At 41.8% G+C, this 17622-nt stretch overlaps 1 protein-coding gene and 1 long non-coding RNA gene across 6 annotated transcripts in view; one reads left to right on the top strand and one right to left on the bottom strand.

The window, feature by feature from the left end:
- The window catches only part of LOC148387448 (uncharacterized), a 44728-nt gene that overhangs the window by 26179 nt on the left and 927 nt on the right, over window positions 1–17622 (bottom strand). For 3 of the 4 annotated variants that reach the window (XR_015862760.1, XR_015862761.1, XR_015862763.1), the window contains exons 2-3: window positions 10227–10334; window positions 7474–7574 (exon numbers count right to left, since the gene is read on the bottom strand). This is a non-coding gene — a long non-coding RNA (uncharacterized LOC148387448). Of the gene's footprint in view, window positions 1–3816; window positions 3887–7473; window positions 7575–10226; window positions 10335–17622 lie in introns of all 4 variants that reach the window. The other variant, XR_015862762.1, reaches the window with a different exon arrangement.
- On the top strand, window positions 6234–17291 carry LOC148387449 (nuclear receptor ROR-beta-like). Of its 2 annotated transcripts, none has more exons than XM_088397103.1 (10): window positions 6234–6610; window positions 10256–10341; window positions 10427–10568; window positions 10954–11472; window positions 12389–12510; window positions 12669–12801; window positions 13147–13326; window positions 13837–13947; window positions 14737–14846; window positions 14917–17291. In XM_088397103.1, exons 1-10 carry the CDS (start codon window positions 6604–6606, stop codon window positions 15076–15078), a joined length of 1572 nt encoding a protein of 523 aa, XP_088253229.1. In that variant the 5' UTR covers window positions 6234–6603; the 3' UTR covers window positions 15079–17291. The 2 variants fall into 2 exon arrangements, with proteins under 2 accessions (XP_088253229.1, XP_088253230.1); XM_088397104.1 differs by having other exon boundaries at window positions 6235–6610; window positions 13219–13326.

The raw sequence follows: 17622 nt of genomic DNA, 5'->3' as shown, positions 1-17622 counted from the left end.
CGTCAACACAAATTGCGAGCGTGCATGTCTGCCTTAAGCATGTGTCGCTTTTCATTGTGGTTTAGTCACTGACAAGATGGATCTTACAGTCTATGCCAAGCAAAATATTGTTGGATTTATTTATTGTTTGGGAGAAAATATGATGCAGGGGCAGGACGTAGATTCAGGATGTCATCTCATTCGTGATCCAAATGAGGACAAGTGGACTAGAAAATGGATTGATTGATGTACCTGTAAAGTCAAGCTGACTTTAGCCTGAAGCCACGGATAAAGAAAAGCTTTTTAAGTAGCTAAAAAAAAAAAGCTTTTTGAGTAGTAGTCTGTACTTTGAAGAAGCATAATGCTGGTTTAGTGAGTGATGACAACCGAAAACAAAGGACAAGTGGTAATAAAAGAGCAGTCACGGGTTTGTGCTATAAAAGCTTTTCATCGTCATGAAAAAGCGTGTTGTTTTGCAAAGGAAGGAAAAGATTGCTTGGCTAGTGAGTTGAAGCCAAAAAGAATTGTCAGGGTGGAAATTTGGAGACTGGAGAAAAATATCATGGGGAAAGGTCTTTGGCAGGCAAGACGGAATAGTTCAGAATTCATCAGACGAAAACAGATGAGCGAGCAGAACGTTTTGCAGGAATGAGTTGCCCTTTAAAAGGAGGTGTTAAAACTGCTAGCATGATTTGAATGTATGTCTCGTTTCAGTAATGCCCCACCTCCCCACCAAAGTCACGAACACGATTCTAGAATTCAAAGAAAACTCGTCAACCAGCTTCAATAAAAAAAGAAGCGCTAGCAATACTAAGCTAGCATCAGAATTGCAACCAAACTAACATTAGCAATGACTGCTACGCTAAGTCCATGTTGCTTTTTTTAATTGCGCATTGTCCCTTTAACCTTTCAAATAATCGCAAGTATTTGTAAACTGATATGTGTGTCAGGAAATTTTACAACTTGACCCTTCAGTCCTCCGTCTGCACTTCTTCTACATGAGCTTGAAGGCAGAAGGGTCAAAAAGTTAGTCAAACAATGACGAGCCAGGGGTCAAATATACCGTCAAGTCAAGTCTGTCGTTCATTCCGCTTACTTAACCCCCGTGGACATTGCATAGTCTACGCCGCAACGGCCGTGAAATTCAAGCTTTGCTCTAAGAAGCCCAGGAAATATGAGATTAGATCATGTTTATGAGTAATCATAGCCTGTATTTGTGCAGTTATAGCATTTCTGATTTTATTAAAGCTGCTTTACGTGGCAAAGATGTGATTTCCCCCCCAAAAAAATCTAATATTCCACAGGATGTGTGGGGGTTTAATATTACCAATGCAGCCTGTTGTTATTAATTTGCTGAAAGCCCCTGGAGGCTCTTCCTGTTTGTGCAAAGATATTTCCCATCTCTGTGCAGATCTTGTATATTGTCTGCTTGTCTCAGTCGACCTTAATTGTGTTGCATCCGTCCGCCAGCCTCATTTTGCCCCCCTCTGTTTGCTTCTGCCTGACTTCCATTCCTGGCTGTCTGTACTGTTTGAAAGTGCCCTTTACACGTCACAAAGTCAGGCAGGGATGGTGGATTGAGAGGGGGGGGGGTGCTGGGGCGGGGGGGTCTATTGCTGTAACTAGGTCAGTGAAGACACACCCATCTGTTCACTCCCAGAGCCCCTGACTACCCCTCGCTCCTTTTTTCCCGTTGTGACGCAATGCAGACTTTCCGCAGAGACCATTCTTTCTGTCTTATTTCCATCAGCAAGCGTCCACTCGACAAAGCCCCGTTTTGAGTCGTCCAGTTAGACGAGTCAGCAATAATAACAACAGTTATGTAACAATCACATCTTTTATACCTTTCTTAGGGCCAAAAGGTTGGCTTTGAGGTCTCAAGTATATTCTATTTTGAAACTCTACTGTATATCTTTTTCATTGCACAAAAGCAGAAAAAAAAAGAAAAAAAAGCAAGCCCACTATGTTATGTATTGCGTCCATCTGCAGTTTTCAGCCGCATAACAGCCTGCGACTTATGCGTCTCTGCGAGTCATACAATATGCACCATCTAGAGCAAACTCCAACTATTACATAAGGCCGTCCTGTGCTATCTCAAGTGCAGACACTAGATGTCTCTGCGAAGGCCTGAGCCGCTATGAGTCATCTGGACTGTTGCACAGAAACTGACGTGATCAAATCTCACCCATGCCTGATTCTCAAATGCAGTGTTTCTGTGTTGATTAACACCAAATCTGGACTGTAGCATGCAAGATTGCACCAATGACGAATAAAGCTTGTGGGTGGTGAATGCGATTAACCTGACAAAACACAAGTAGGAATGAAAATCAAATGTATAAGGACGTTTATGCGGGTGATTCATGCGAGAGTCATCGTTTCAAAAGACTCATCCGGCGCTTCCAGTCTTCCATGATTAGATCATGTGGGGCTGCAGAGGCTAAAACAAACATACAACTCTGGCGCTGAAGGAAATGAAAATGACGGAGCGGGTCAGAGCGTACGAGGGTGGATAAAAGAAATGTGATAAGGATTGTTTGATTGCCCAGTAGAATACTATGGACGGTGCAGAAAAGCTCCAAAGGATGTAGGTCACTGGGCGAAACATGGAGGAAGTTGAAAGTATTTCCTTGGGGGAAATTTGCAAAATACTGGACTTGTTGTTTCCACCTCGCGACACTTGCCGGCCTTGGATACGAAATACAAACAAATCTCACAATAGCGTGGATGAGAATCCACTTCGCTGCAGGGTGCAGTAACTGGGTCACGTAGCAAAGCACGTTGAATCACACCAGGGATGAAAACAGTGAGGTTGCCATGGAAACCTCCCTTTACGCAGCTATTTGCATGGCATATATTTGCATCGGCGTTTGTGTACACACAAGCAAAACAACTTGACCTCGCGAACGTGCATTATGAATAGGTAGGCGTGGCTAATCGCTCGAGAATCTCTGGTTTTCGTTTAAAGTACCACCTAATTTAGAGGATCGGTACCGTGACTGTGTCAACACGGGCCACAGTCCTGCTATTCAAGTCAATGTGGGAGTGGAAAAGGAACAAAACAAGAGATGAACCGGGTGACAGAAGAAGAAGAAGTATGTTGATGACTGTGTTTGTTGAGACAAGTCTGGGCAAATTGTGGAAATGTAAACGTGTGAATCATAATGCATGGAACAAAACGATTGTGGTGAGGAGGAAGGATTTAGAACAAGTGCGCTACATTTAAACGGCCATCGACACTAAATGTTCATTGAGGGCTCTCGAAAGGGAATTCAGACATTGGAGATATGTGAAGTGGCTGAGAACTACTCAGCTGTGAAATTACAGTTTTTCACCGTTTATTATTATGGGGACGTGGCTTAAAGGGAGCCTAGTGACGCACATTACCTGCTATGACTCACCCTTTCAATGAGAATCGTTTTCACGCACATTGGTAATCGTGCTAGCTTCGCCTACGCAACAAAAATGCATCTTCCGTTACGATAGTCCAAATCAAAATGGAGAAGCATCTGAAACAAACCATACTGAGGTCAAGGATAATATAAAAATATACTTTGTATGTTTTCTCTTCTCTCAGCGATTCATCTTATTCAGGGTGGGAGTGTATTTGCTCAATGAGATAATCTGTACTTATTGACCTGCGCCTGAACTCCAATTCTATTTATACAATCCAGGCTTTATCAAACACGAAAGCTGTAAAGTAAATAAGTTAAGAAACAAAAAAAATGTGAAGAAGAGATGATGTGTGGAGTTGGAGTGCCTTACAAAAGTGATATAAAAAAAAAGAAAAAAAATCAAACATGGGTGTGGTAAGTGGCAGGAGGGAATTGACACACTGACCTAGTGACGCAGTAAAGACCAGAACTGCCTGTAGGCAAGGAAGGGAAGGGAGGGCCGGCTTTAACAGCACCTTCAGAAAAGCCAAAAGAAAAGATTAAATATGTAGCTGTGGATTTAATCTTCAATAGATTTGTGCATAGACGCAGCGTGGGAGAAGCCAGACTGGAATGTAGAGTTGACGTGACGAAGGCAAAGAAATCAGCCACCAGTTGACATCATGTGCAGCCAATCGGTTACAGTCCAACCATTATCCCCCCACAAAGACGCTTTGATGTGACTTTTCAATTCAATCCTGCAAGTCACAAGACTGCACCAGCTTTAATTTGAGGTGAAACAAAAAAACAAACAAGACTGGATGTGTTTGTACCATTAACTAAACTATTGGTGTTAGATTCTAATGATCTATTTTCAAAGGAGTTTCGTAGTATTTACAACACACTGATAGATTGTCAGTACCACTTCAAACCTGATGTTTACAACTTGAATTGTGATATTTTTGCATCTTTATTGGCCAAATTTGTGCATGCCAAACGAGAAATTTGACTCAGTCTCTGTATAACATTTAAGTGACAAACAAGAGATTGACTGAAGGCAGCTGCAGCACAAATTGTACTGAACTGTAGATTTGAAAGTGCCTCCACAACAAAATTTGAATTGTTTTCATTTGTTGTCAGACTTAAGATGTCAAAACCTCCTTCATCCTCCATCATCTGCTGCTATTATGTTATGTAGCTGCTGGCACCCTCCCAAAATGTTTCCACCTCAGCAAATCTCATTTCTTGTCTCTTGTTCCACCTTACTTTCTCATCAGGCAACAAAATGTCTGCCTTACCGAAGCCCCCCCCGCACACACACACACCTCTCACCCCCTTCGCGCTCTCTCCTTCCCCTGCTGTCGAACCAATCTGCACAGCGGTTACATAAGCGCTAAGGTCAAAGTGTCACTGCTGTTGTCAAGGGAGACATAGAACAGAGGGGCTTTAGAGGAGGTGTAAGCGCACGGCGAGAGGAAGGGGAAAACAACCGACGGGTCAATCCAGCGTGGGCTTGAGCGGCAGTGATTTGCACACATATGAAAATATTGGACAAATTAAATGTGGAGTGGAAGGATAAAAAGGATAACTAAAAGGGGAATGTGTGTGTGTGCCTGCTGCCATGCATGTGTCATTATGTGTGTGTGCGACAGCGAGAGAGAGAGAGCGAAATGACTGCCACTGTTCTACTAACCTAGTTTGAGTAATCTCTGCTTTCATGCTGTTTCATAACACTGCTGCCAGAACATTGCATCATAAACTCCCCTCCGCACACACACACACACACACACACCACGACCCCCCCTTTCCACAACTACATCATTGCCCACCTCCTCATCACCCCGGGGGTTGACTGTCTTAGGGACATGTTTAGAATAGCATTCCATCGGAATTCAATGTGCTTGATTGCACTAGGGGGAGAACAAAAAAATGATCTGTTTTACTAGCAGGGCTACACCACCCATATGTGCTTGACAAGTGTTGTGCAAAAATGCTTCAGTGTGCCATTAATTGAAAACATCATGACACATACAGAAATGAAACAAAACAGGAACTAAACTCCATAAGGTCATTGGGTGTAAACTCTAAAACTTGCCCATAGAGAATATATTGAAATTCTGTGAGCAATTATTTGACCTTCCTTTGGTAATATAATTCATTTGTGTAATGCTGCTCAAATCAAATTGCTGAATTGTTAGACATAGTTGAAAGTTTGCCTTTGTTGCGGCTGTAATACACGTGCACAATTTATTAAACTACTATAGATAATGATCGGTTTGGATTGATATTGTCAGTGTGGTGTACATAGGTTATTGATTTTGTGTAGTTTTCATTCATAGCACTATAAAATACACTCATCCCCCCCAAATATGGAGTTAAAAATCCACAATCCTGAATATAAAACCGTAAACTGGGATTATAAGTAATAGAAAAAAATGTCTGAATTACTAATAAAAGTGGGTAAATTCCATTATCAAATTAAATAAGATTACATAATTAATCATCTCTTCAATGTAGAACTGCCACTGTCAACAACTTGTATTTAGAGTATTCAATAACTGTTTACTTACTCTTAAATAATTATTTGGAGGGCTGCTTTTGACTTGAGACATATTCCAAAGTGAGTGTTGTCTACTTTTATTTCAATATAATTCTTGGCTACTTTACCCACCAGTTCTGGCCTGCCTGAACTAAAATACTAATAATCCAAACAGATGCACAAATGCCTCACAACCTAAACCATAATTAACTCCGCGGTAAATTAAATAACAGTAGAGCGCACTTATGAAATCATGTTTTCGCTTTGACGCGACAGGTCGCCTTGCGCGCGCCCCCACGGCAACAACCACTCCTGCCACCTTAAGCTCGTCCCCGCTCGCGCGCGCCCCCGCCGTCGCTGCTCGAGGAGCTTGTGGTGGTGAGATCATGTGAGAGAGTCCACGCTTGGAGAAAGTCGGTTAGCAGGGTAGACTGAGAGGAAGGCGCTGACTGTGTGGACCACCGTGGGGACTATAATCGCCAAACACAAGGGCGTTTAGGATGCAATCCAAAGCGACTTTAGTCACTCTTTTATTTCAATCGGACTTCACCGAGCGATAGAGGACACTTGAGGTGTTTTTTTTTTAATTCCATATTCCTCTCCTCGTTACGACATTATTATTTCCACGGCCACTTCTTTCTGGCAGTCACCTGCAGCGCAGCCAAATGTAGCCGAGCTTTCTTCTCCACGACCGGTTAAGAAGAAGACGTCAAAATGAGAGGTAAGTGCATTCAAGTTAAAGCGTATATGTTTGCAGTAAAACTTGGAGGTGCGTTTTAACCGTGAGGAAAGAGCACATGTGCGCGCACAGACCCTCGGAGTGCGCCTGTTTTGCTCCTAAGTGCGCATTAAATCCCCCCATGACTGGATTACGGCTGAGGACTGCAGTGCTGTCCTGTGCTTACTTTTAAAATTTACTTGCGGTCTGGAGGGGGGTTTCCAATAAATGAATCAAAACTATTTTTTTATATGCTGATTAATTGACCAATTGCATACGTGTAATTTCTGATTGACTATAATGAAGCTAAAATTGGATTAATTGTAATATATGTATATATGACATATATTACTCGGGAGACCATCTGTGCATTGGTTTGGGATCCATGTTTGTGTTATGCAATAGCAGAAAGGGAGGGGCGTGAGACGAGATTGTTATTAACCAAAACTACAATTATGTAATCAAGATGTTTGTTATTCTATACTTTAATTCTGTTCATCCTAAAATGTAATATTGATTTTTAGGTCATCATTTAACTCATTTAACAAGTGTTACATATTTGGAGCGACATAAAGAGCAAAAATATAAAACCAAAATGTTTTTTCTACAAAATGTAATTAAATGTTGAATAATTTATTGTCATTTTATCAGGCTGATTGTGGTTTCGATTGTAGCATAGCTGTGCCAGCATGGCCGGCCGTGTGATTGTACAGAGGGCGAGGGAGCTGGCTGTTCCACTGACCTAGTTATGTCACCGAACGTTACACAGCATGCGCAGCAGAGGGAGGGGGCGCAGTTGAGGGAAGCGCCTGCCTGACTGCCTGCCTGCAGGCAAGCCATGTGCAAAAAAGCACATTGACACTTACCCTTGCACTTCAACTTGACTCCTCAACAGCGGAATGAACTTGAACTTGACCCGAAGCAGACCTCAACAGCGCAGCATATGATTAACATCTGCCCCATCCGTCTGTAAAAACCACGGAATGTTTAGAATAGTTGACATTACTTTATTTAGCAATCCTACTTTTTTCCAAATATAGGTAATTAAAATAGAATTCTGATATCATAAATGCAATGATTATTATCCTATGGAACTTATTCCCAGCTAAAACTTTACATTGTGCATTTTTTGAAACACGCTAAAAAGCCACAAGATGCCACCAAAGCCTAGTTTAAATAAGAATCGGTGTCAAGGAAGTATGTTGGAGAGAGATGTGCAGGGCTTGGTCTCCCACAAATAGCATGGTATTACTGTATACTGTACGATAGTTATTTATGAGCGGAGGGTGCTAGCAAGGAACTGATGATGGGATGTTCCCGTTTTGGTAAACAAATGAGAGACTTAATTAGAACACAACACTGAAAATGTTGGTTAGTCACTCGATCTGCCCCCAACAGAAAAACCGACTGCATGTGCTCGTAGCGTGCTGTGAGACATGATGCAATCAGCGTTTCTGAAAGCCATGGGATGAAACCCCCATGCTGGTTTCCCTCCCAATTAGTAGTAAGTCACAACAACCCATCTTTGGCTCATATGCTCTCAATGTGGATGGATAGTGTAAACAAGCGGAGGATTACAACACATTGGTATGATTACCTTCAATTTGAATTGAGCTCATTAAAAAAAAATTGCAGAACTTCCACCCAGTATTGCCAAAAGGTGCGCTCGTGATATCGTGGCACGCTAACTAGTACAACTTGTACTTGTCTTAAAACTTGCTATGCAAGTTCACATATGATGGCATGTGGCCGTCGTGCATATGGATGGTGAAGGTCAGAGTTCGTTTTTCACTCGGAGACACGTTGCTGACACACTGACACAGTGCCTGTTTCACACTTTGGCACACGGCAACTTGTTGTGCAATCACTGGGAGTTTGTCCCACATTCCTTTACAAAGTGATGGAAAAAAGTTCTCTTCCGCCTTACTCTGGGATTTGATTTTTTTAAATATTTTATCGTGCCATTTAGCTGCTGTACAAGCTGACGTTGAAGTTCCGCAGTTAGTATATACTACAATACCATCTTTGGTCAAGAGATTAGAGACGTGCATGAGAGGAGGCAACGTTGAGGGCGTGTGGCTGTATGGACATCTGTACTGTATTTCCGGCACTTAGCACTGGATAAAAATAGACCAAAGTTCACCGTCAAAGCAAATAGTTGGCATTCAGGTTGCTACTTTATCTGTACTGTACTCACATATTGGCTGGATGGTATTAAATGTGTCACGAATGAAACTTGATATTGTTTCTTATGTCTTTCAGAATGTAACTGGTAATTGTGGTTTTTCCAGTGTCATTGTTATCACTTTGGAATATCACATTTGACTGTTATGCAACGGTATTTTTCTGATGCAAGCTCTTGGCCTTAAGAAGAGATTTTCTTTTTGTTGAGCTCCACCTTAAAAATGGTCTGTGGAGCACTGAGATGTGCTTGCTCCCCCTCCTCCTCCCCTTGCATTGGGAAAGTGTGTCAGTGGGACAAAATGTCCACATGGGCTGACAGGCTACAGCGGCCAAGAGATGTTCGACTCCGCCAATAGCAAGCGGCTCGCCGTCACCCACCAGCCAATAAGACAAAGAGAATCCAGCGAGGGCGGGTTGTCGATGTGTTGCTAGATGAGCCGGCTGAATGAGTGTTGCGAGGAATGCTCACAGACGGGAGTTATATAATCGAGAGATGGAGGCGGGAGGAGAGCGGAGAGACGGAGAAGGAGGAGGCCGGGTGTTTTTTCCATTGCATGCCTGCAGCTGCCCCGATCAGTTTGGAGTACAGTATTTTAGCAATCATGTATACGTGGTGGAAGACTGTCTAGAAAAGTCAAAAGTCCAATAAGTGCTTTCGTATACATTACTCAATAAAACGTTCCAACCGTGAGATTTGGAAAACCAAAGCGAGCCGAATCATTTATGATATTGTTTTTCCTCTGACGAGACAGAAAGACTCTTTTGTTCATCTCAGTGTGCAACGCTCGTGTGATCCCCTTATCTGTTTGTGCAATCTGGTCCTTCATGGGGGCCTCCTGCAGGGTGCAGACAAACAGAGCTGAGGGGAACTTGGCTTCGGTATTTCTGTGTGCAAACTCGTTGAGGCTCTACGCTTCCTTTTTTATTACTCGTCTTCTTTTTATAATATAAATGTTGTATTAAAAGTTACGGGTTCTTTTAAGGTCTCGGACAAAAACACGACACTTTGGATATGTTGGAGGTGATGGCCACTTCATTTAGAGAACTGAGAATTACAGCTGCCAAAGTGCGACGAGATAAGGCCACAGTTCGCCGTTTCTAGGTCAACGGAAGATACAATGGATTTTATTTTGCTCAAGATTTATAACTGACGAGAACAAGACAGATGATCTGAACAAAAAGCTAGGCAAAGTTCACAATCATAAAACAATAGAAAAGCTGCTTATCTGATCACATAAAACGCTTTTTGTTCAAGCGAAACTCAAAAGTGTTATTCACAAAGTAAGGCATGCTAACAGAAGCCAGGTGCTAGCGTGTTTGGCTAACTGTGCCAAGTATTTCAGTATTGGCAGCAATCTTGAAATAAATAAACGGCCTGTTGTTTCCGTTGCATTGTCAAGTCAGTTTTCGGAATGTAAGACAGTTTTGATCTGACCTGTTCCGTTTTTGGTTCTGGTCCTGCAGCTCAAATCGAGGTCATCCCCTGTAAAATCTGCGGGGACAAGTCCTCGGGGATCCACTATGGGGTCATCACCTGTGAAGGCTGCAAGGTAAGAAGGAACACAAAATGCGTCAATGTACTTGTTGTATCTCAAATGTGCACGTGTCAACTGGGTGTGTTTGTGTGTCTTTTAGGGTTTTTTCCGTCGCAGCCAGCAAAACAACGCCATGTACTCTTGCTCACGCCAGAGGAACTGTTTGATCGATCGAACCAACCGCAACCGCTGCCAGCACTGTCGCCTACAAAAGTGTCTGGCTTTGGGCATGAGTCGAGATGGTAAACGCAATTTTCAATTTTTTTCCGTTTATTACTCAGTATTTATTAAAACCAAAAGCATAGGTTTCTGAGCAAAAAGCAGAGAAAAGAAGCAAAATAAATCAGAAGTGAGTTTGAGGAGGCTATTTTGTTTTTTGTGACACCGCAAACCAACAAAAACAAGACTGAGAAAGGGTTTTTAATGGGAAAATTTATTCACACATAAATATGGCTTTTTCTTTTTTTACATGCCGTTCATCACTCACTTTCTGAACTGCATCTTTTTTTTTTTCACCCAGTTGTGACACATTGTAACACGCTCTATACTACTCTCGTGTGAAGTGCCATTTAGCTCTCTCATAATCCAAGCGACAATCTCGATCTAAAAATATTTTTCTCTCAACAGCGGTGAAGTTTGGCCGCATGTCCAAAAAGCAGCGTGACAGCCTGTACGCTGAGGTGCAGAAGCATCAGAAATCCCAGGAGTGTGTGGGCTCCGGAGATGGGGTCTCCACTAAGCTCTCCTTACCCCGGGAGGACGGCGCATGTGGCGGCAGCGGAGAGGACGGCGAGGGAGGTTTGAGCCGTTCCTACAGCACGGGCGGCTCCAGCTCCACCCTCAGCGACCTGGATGACATCGCAGCACTCCCCGACCTCTTTGACCTACCGCTGACCCCCGAGGAGGCCAGCGAGTACTGCAGCTTGGAGCTACTGGGCGGGAGTGGCGGAACCAGCACGGGAAACACCTCCAACTCATCGTCCGCTTCTTCCTCGTCATCATCGCTGTCCAATCAGAATTCGCCGCAGCAGACGATGGACGGCTCGGACAGCAACGGCATTCAGCTGATGCACACGCATTCGCTGCTTGGGGACACGCACGCACTGCTGGACCAGTTGCCTGATGATTGCTCGGTAACAGACCTCGGTGAGTTGTGACAAACTTGATCCTCACCCTACATCAATCTTTTCGAATCAATCTGCTGAAGACGTTTTTATGTGCTGACCTAAATAGCTTACCTATGTGTAGGACATTCTAACTAAAGTAGTTTGAAGTATATTGTGGTTTAAATTGTTGGTGTGATGCCAAGTCAATGTACTCCAAGCCAAGAAATAGTCAAATGGAACTTATTGCAAACGTACTATACTATGCCCAGAGTACACAGTGTACTATTGGATATGTTTCAAAAATAATAATGCTCAGTTTGAATTGTTACTGTCAGAGAGGCATTTATATTGTATTTATTTTATTCAGCCTTTTATCTAACCAGGTTAATCCTGATAACCTGAAAGATAAACTGAACAATGAAGCTTTCACACATAAAACACAAGGTACCGTATTTTCCGCACTATAAGGCGCATTGGATTATAAGGCGCACCTTCACTGAATGGCCCATTTTAAAACTTTGCCCATATATAAGGCGCACCGAATTATAAGGCGCACGTTCAATGAATGGCCCATTTTAAAATTTTGTCCATATATAAGATATATACATTTGGCCCGCGGGCCGGACTTTGGACACACCTGCTGTAGTGGCTCAATATTGGTCCATATATAAGGCGCACCTGATTATAAGGCGCGCTGTCGGCTTTTGAGAAAATTGGAGGTTTTTAGGTGCGCCTTATAGTGCGGAAAATACAGTACAATAAACTACCCAACTGCCTGTTGAGAGAAAATAAATGAATGTATAACTGAAGGACTGGGATACTAGATAAAGCAGATTATAACCACTAATAGGTGATGCAAGGTCACACTAAGATCTTTGGACAGGGCAACAAAATCAAGTTCACAAAAGATGAACCTTTAAGTAATGTTATATACTTTTTATGGATTTGTCTTCCAGAGCGAATCACTCAATGTATCGTCAAATCTCACATGGATACGTGTCAGTACAGCGCCGAGGACATGAAGAGATTCACCTGGGTACAATACACACTCGAGGAAACGCTTGCTTTTCAGAACAAGGTACATATTATCTCCCCAAGTGTTATCTATGTGCCTTTGCTTATGTCATGTGAGATTACAATAACAGCTCAGGAGCAATGGTTAAAGTGGTGTTTCATAAAAAAAAACATTTGTCTGATGAAATCACTCTAATGTGCTTTTTTTTTTTTGTTTATCAGTCAGCTGAGTGGATGTGGCAGCAGTGCGCACACCACATCACAAATGCCATCCAGTATGTGGTGGAGTTTGCAAAACGCATTGCTGGATTTATGGACCTTTGCCAGAATGACCAGATTATTTTGCTGAAAGCAGGTCAGTGTACAATCCACAATGGGTATTTTTAGAAATGGAGTTGTGTCCAAGTAAACAACAATTGAAAACTTGCTAACTTGAGTTCCTTCTTGTGCTTTGTCTCCAACCTTCTCTTCCTTCAACAATGGGGAGAAAAATTTTGGGAAATTTGTCACATTCTTTCATATATATTCATAATTTATGGGAAAAAAAAACATGTATTTGACAATATAATTTACTTTCTGTAAATTGAACTTTTTAAAACATACATTTGTGAATATATGTTTAAATGGTTCAAATTGTCACATATATGATGTATATTAATCTGAATCAAAATTTACATTTGTGTTTGTGTTCGTGTTGGAGCATTTTCGGGCCCTTCCGTCTCCCTCCCTCGGGCTTTTCTCCATATCTTTGCCGCTATGGCTACCCTTTCAGGATGCCTGGAGGTCCTGCTGATTCGTATGTGCCGGGCTTTTAATGTCAACAACAGCACCATTTTCTTCAATGGAAAATTTGCCTCGCATCAGTTCTTCAAAGCACTTGGTGAGCACTTTTAGATCAACACACCTTATGCTTGTAATAAGTCATTTCAAGAAATTAGCTAACCAATATTAAATCCAAATGTTATCGGAGTGTGTTTTTATGGAGGTTTTAATTAATCCGAAATCCCAACATCAAGATACAACTGCAGCAAATGCAACCTCAGTGTACATACTAGAAACATTATTAAGGGTTAAGGGCAAGAATTAAAATACAGAAGAATGCTATATGTTGACAGAATTGAAATTACTAAAAATAAATCCACACATAAACCATCTGGACACATGTAGAACTCCAGGATGAAACAAAGTAACTCAACACTGCCTCCTGTGGTGAAATGTGGTACGACTCGGATTGCATATGGAAAAAAATAGAATGGGCTGGACGTCATTGTTAGAAAAAGAAGCTATGATTAGTGGTATGATTCTAAAGTGGATGTCTTCTTCCAAACTTAAATTAGCCGTCTGACACATCATTAAGTAATGCAATGACTTTTATAATGTGTTTATTCAGGTTGTGATGACTTGGTGAGCGCAGTATTTGAATTGGGAAAAGGACTTTGTCGCCTCCAGCTGTCTGATGAAGAGATGGCTTTGTTTAGTGCGGCTGTTCTTCTCTCCCCTGGTGACTATTTCTCTTTTTTATTATATGGTGTGCCATTAATAATAAAATCATTTCCTTGTGGAACATATCAGTAGCTCGTTGCTGTCACCTATCAATTTATGCTTATTCTGAAACACGTTACCGTGCTACAAAATGTCAAAGTCGTTTCTGAATAGGTTCATCTTGACTCGGAGTCAAGTTTACGTGTCAAGGAGGACCTAAGTTTAGCCTGGGCTGTTAGTTTGGATGTGGCAGTATTAAATTTTGAGATGTAAGATCAAAAGTGATCATAAATCATTGAAGTGAACAAAAATGCTATCCATTTTAGCATCCCCAAAAACAACAAATTTAATGTATTATATTTTTATTTTGCCTAAAATTGGCCGATTGACTTCTTGTATCTCAATCTAGACAAGGGGTTGTCAACCACTGGTCCGCGGCCCTCTAATGGTCCGTGGCGGTATTGCAAGTGGTCCACAAAATTGGAAATGGAAAATAATTGTAATTTTTTTTAATAAAATTGATTTATTATTTAGACTTGCTTTATTTTCCAGCTAATTTTGTGAATCATTTGCCCATCCAAATGATTCCTAAAATAGACATACAGATCCAAATAAGGTCAAGACAATTACTATAAACATCTTAAAAGGGGAGTCGATAACTTTTTTGCTATTCACAGTAGGCCTTTGACCCTGTCCCCCGGGATTATTGTATTCAATCAACAGACTTGCTGACTCAGTAAACACTTACTCAGCAAAAAATGACATCATGAAACGTTCACTTAATGTGCCAATATTGTGATTTTGCCAGATCGGCCTTGGCTGATGGATGGCCAAAAGGTTCAGAAGCTTCAAGAACAAGTTTACTTGGCTCTGCACCACAGTCTTCTTAAGAGTGCTTCTGAGGAGAAACTGGACAAGGTAAAAAAGGAGGCAGAAAATGTTTACGTCAAGAGAAAAATGCTCACCGAATCTTTTTCATTCTCAACAGATGCTGTCCAAACTACCCATCATGAAGTCTATATGTAACCTCCACATTGACAAACTGGAGTTTTTCCGTTTGGTCCATCCAGAGACCGCATACAGTTTCCCCCCGTTGTACCGGGAGGTGTTCGGAACCGACATGTCCTTGCCCGACTCCACCAACAGCTAGACTGACAGAAAGACCGACTGACTGACAAAGAGATGGAGGCGATGTCTTTTCGAGGAAAGGAAAAGGAGAGACAGAGTAGGGAGAAATATGTTGATGTTCAACAACCAGCAGTTAGAAGACAATCCAGGACTTTTAATCCTCCGTCTACCCGCGATTCCAAAGTAGCCCTCCACTTTTCCGAGCAGGCACAGCACCTTACACTACAGACCGCGCACCCTCATGCTCCTCTGCGTTTTGTAGCAGCACCAACAAGCAGATCCACGAGACATAGTCTGGAAAACTTGTGCAACTTGTCGGATCCGCTGCGGGTCGCCCCAACCTGTCTTGAATGTACCTCATCGACAAGCACCAGTGCACAAGCAACCACTCAACGGTGAATGTATAACCCTGTCACACTTAGTTTTATTTTATACACGCACTTCTCATGGTAGGCCGATTGAGAACTCCAAATTGCCCGTAGGTGTGAGTGCGGATGTTTGTTCGTCTCTGTGTGCCCTGCGATTGGCTGGCAACCGGTTCAGGGTGTCCCCCGCTTACTGCCCGATAACGGCTGGGATAAGCTCCAGCACGCCCGCGACCCCCGAGGGGACAAGCGGTACAGAAAATGGATAGATGGTATGTGTGCTTATTCATACAAAACCACCACGTACTGATACTTAGGGACCAAGTTCACAACTCATTTTCTAAAAAAAAAAGAAAGAAAAAAAAAGAAAAATAGACAACACATAACTTCACCTCCTTGAGCCGCTTCTCTCACAACATTTCGCCTGTGTTCGGTGCTGCCTTGAGTCGGCTCTTGAGAAACCTCAGTCCCACACGTCCCCCTTCCCTTGCAAATGCCACTTAGCGACAGGGCAAGATAAAATGATCTTTAATTTATATACACATTTATATACAAATATTTTAAATAAGAATGTAAATAGATGCGAGACGGGGAGAGTGTTAAGAGCGTGTGAGATTAGTTCCGAACGAAAGGGAGAGGTAAAAGTGAGACGTACACAAAGGAAGCAGAGATTTGGACTCTGGACTATTTTCCTCGATATATAGTACTCTCAGGTTTTTATGACAAGCCCTCCTTCATTTTATCCCCCCCCCCCCATGACAGCAAATCCACAAAACGGGTGAACAGACACTTGTTGTATAGATGCAAACAAACAGTGATGGAGAGGAAACAAATTGCCTTTGTTTGGCATTGAGCTCTGATGCTGATGACCACATCACGCTAGAGGAGAAGGACAAACGGGACTCTAAAGGAAAAGAACTTTAGAAGAGGAGATGCAACCCAACAGGTCTTTCTAACCAGCAGTCAGGTATAATCTATTTCAATCATGTAGTCGCACTTGTTCAGGTGGTCCACAATTTTGTATCATAACACCACCTTGCTGGTTGGAACGTGTATTATTTGTAGTATTGCCGTTCCTCTTCTCCCCTTGTTTGAATAAAAAAAAAAAAAAAAAAAAAAGCACTTATTCCCCAGTTTCTTACTGGACACCAGACAGAGTTACCAGCTGCCCCCCTGAGTTGGGCCTCAGAGCCAGTAAGACGTTCTTGTTTATCTTTTTGATTCTCTGGTCCCCTCAAAGTTTCAGTGCATTTCACTTGAACAAAAAAAAAATTCAACTAGTGGAGGGTGTTTTAGCACTGAGGTGAACATGTCTTACTCGGGGTGCTGTGAAATTTTTGGGCTTGCCGCCTGCCACTCAGGGAGCTAGCTGTGATCTCTTGTCACTTTTATGACCAGCCTTGTACTCCTCACGCCTTTGCACCCCACAACCATCATCACTGTGGACCTCAGTTCTATTTTTGTCAATGTTGCTCACAAACTCTTTGGATTTCTTCCCGTTTGTCCTAATATTACAACTTTAAATTGATGAGCATTTGCAAACAAATCTGTTTAAAAAGAAATTTCATTTTGTAATTTAATGTTTTTTTTTTTCTTTTGCTGTGATGTTCACTTATTTGTCTTTTGTCCACGTTCTTTCCTTGTTTCCATTTTGGGCCTTCAAAGTCAGTAATCTCTTTTTTTTAATTGGCAAATGATTTGGAACGTTCACTATTGTCTCCCTTTTGTTTCCGTGTAAGAAAATCATGTACAAGACGTTATAATACTAGTTCAAGACTAAGTGAGTCGCACAGCTCAATATATATTGTTGTCCGTTGGGATACATTATACGTGGTTTTAAGAATGTAATAAATGGTTTCTTCTGTAGAAATGTTTGTCAAGTCATTGTGATTTAAAATCCATGTGATTTCCGACCATTGAACTATGAGAGATAATCAAATGAACCATGCAAATAATCCCATTTGTCCTAAAATGATAATTTATGCACGACATAATGCATCTTTTTTTATGACAGTGATAAACATAGTGACAGGCAAAACAATTAAATGTGCCTCCAAAAGAACAAGTTAATGTATATTAATTGTCTTAAAGTATTTGTACAGAAATCAAATGTTATGTCAATGCGCCCTCTGGTGGACAAAATGAGCAACAAGTTACATTTATATAAAAATTGCAGGTAATTTGTTTTTTGGGGTTTACAC

The sequence above is a fragment of the Syngnathus floridae genome, chromosome 14 (assembly GCF_059516105.1).
Source record: "Syngnathus floridae isolate MCC-2025c chromosome 14, RoL_Sflo_1.0, whole genome shotgun sequence".
NCBI lineage: Eukaryota > Metazoa > Chordata > Actinopteri > Syngnathiformes > Syngnathidae > Syngnathus > Syngnathus floridae.
This window is presented reverse-complemented; position numbering and strand designations above follow the sequence as displayed.

Coding starts and splice junctions, on each gene's coding strand:
- LOC148387449 (XM_088397103.1), top strand. Junction 10,342..10,426: donor TCACCTGTGAAGGCTGCAAG/GTAAGAAGGAAC, acceptor TGTGTCTTTTAG/GGTTTTTTCCGTCGCAGCCA. Junction 12,511..12,668: donor CGCTTGCTTTTCAGAACAAG/GTACATATTATC, acceptor TTTGTTTATCAG/TCAGCTGAGTGGATGTGGCA.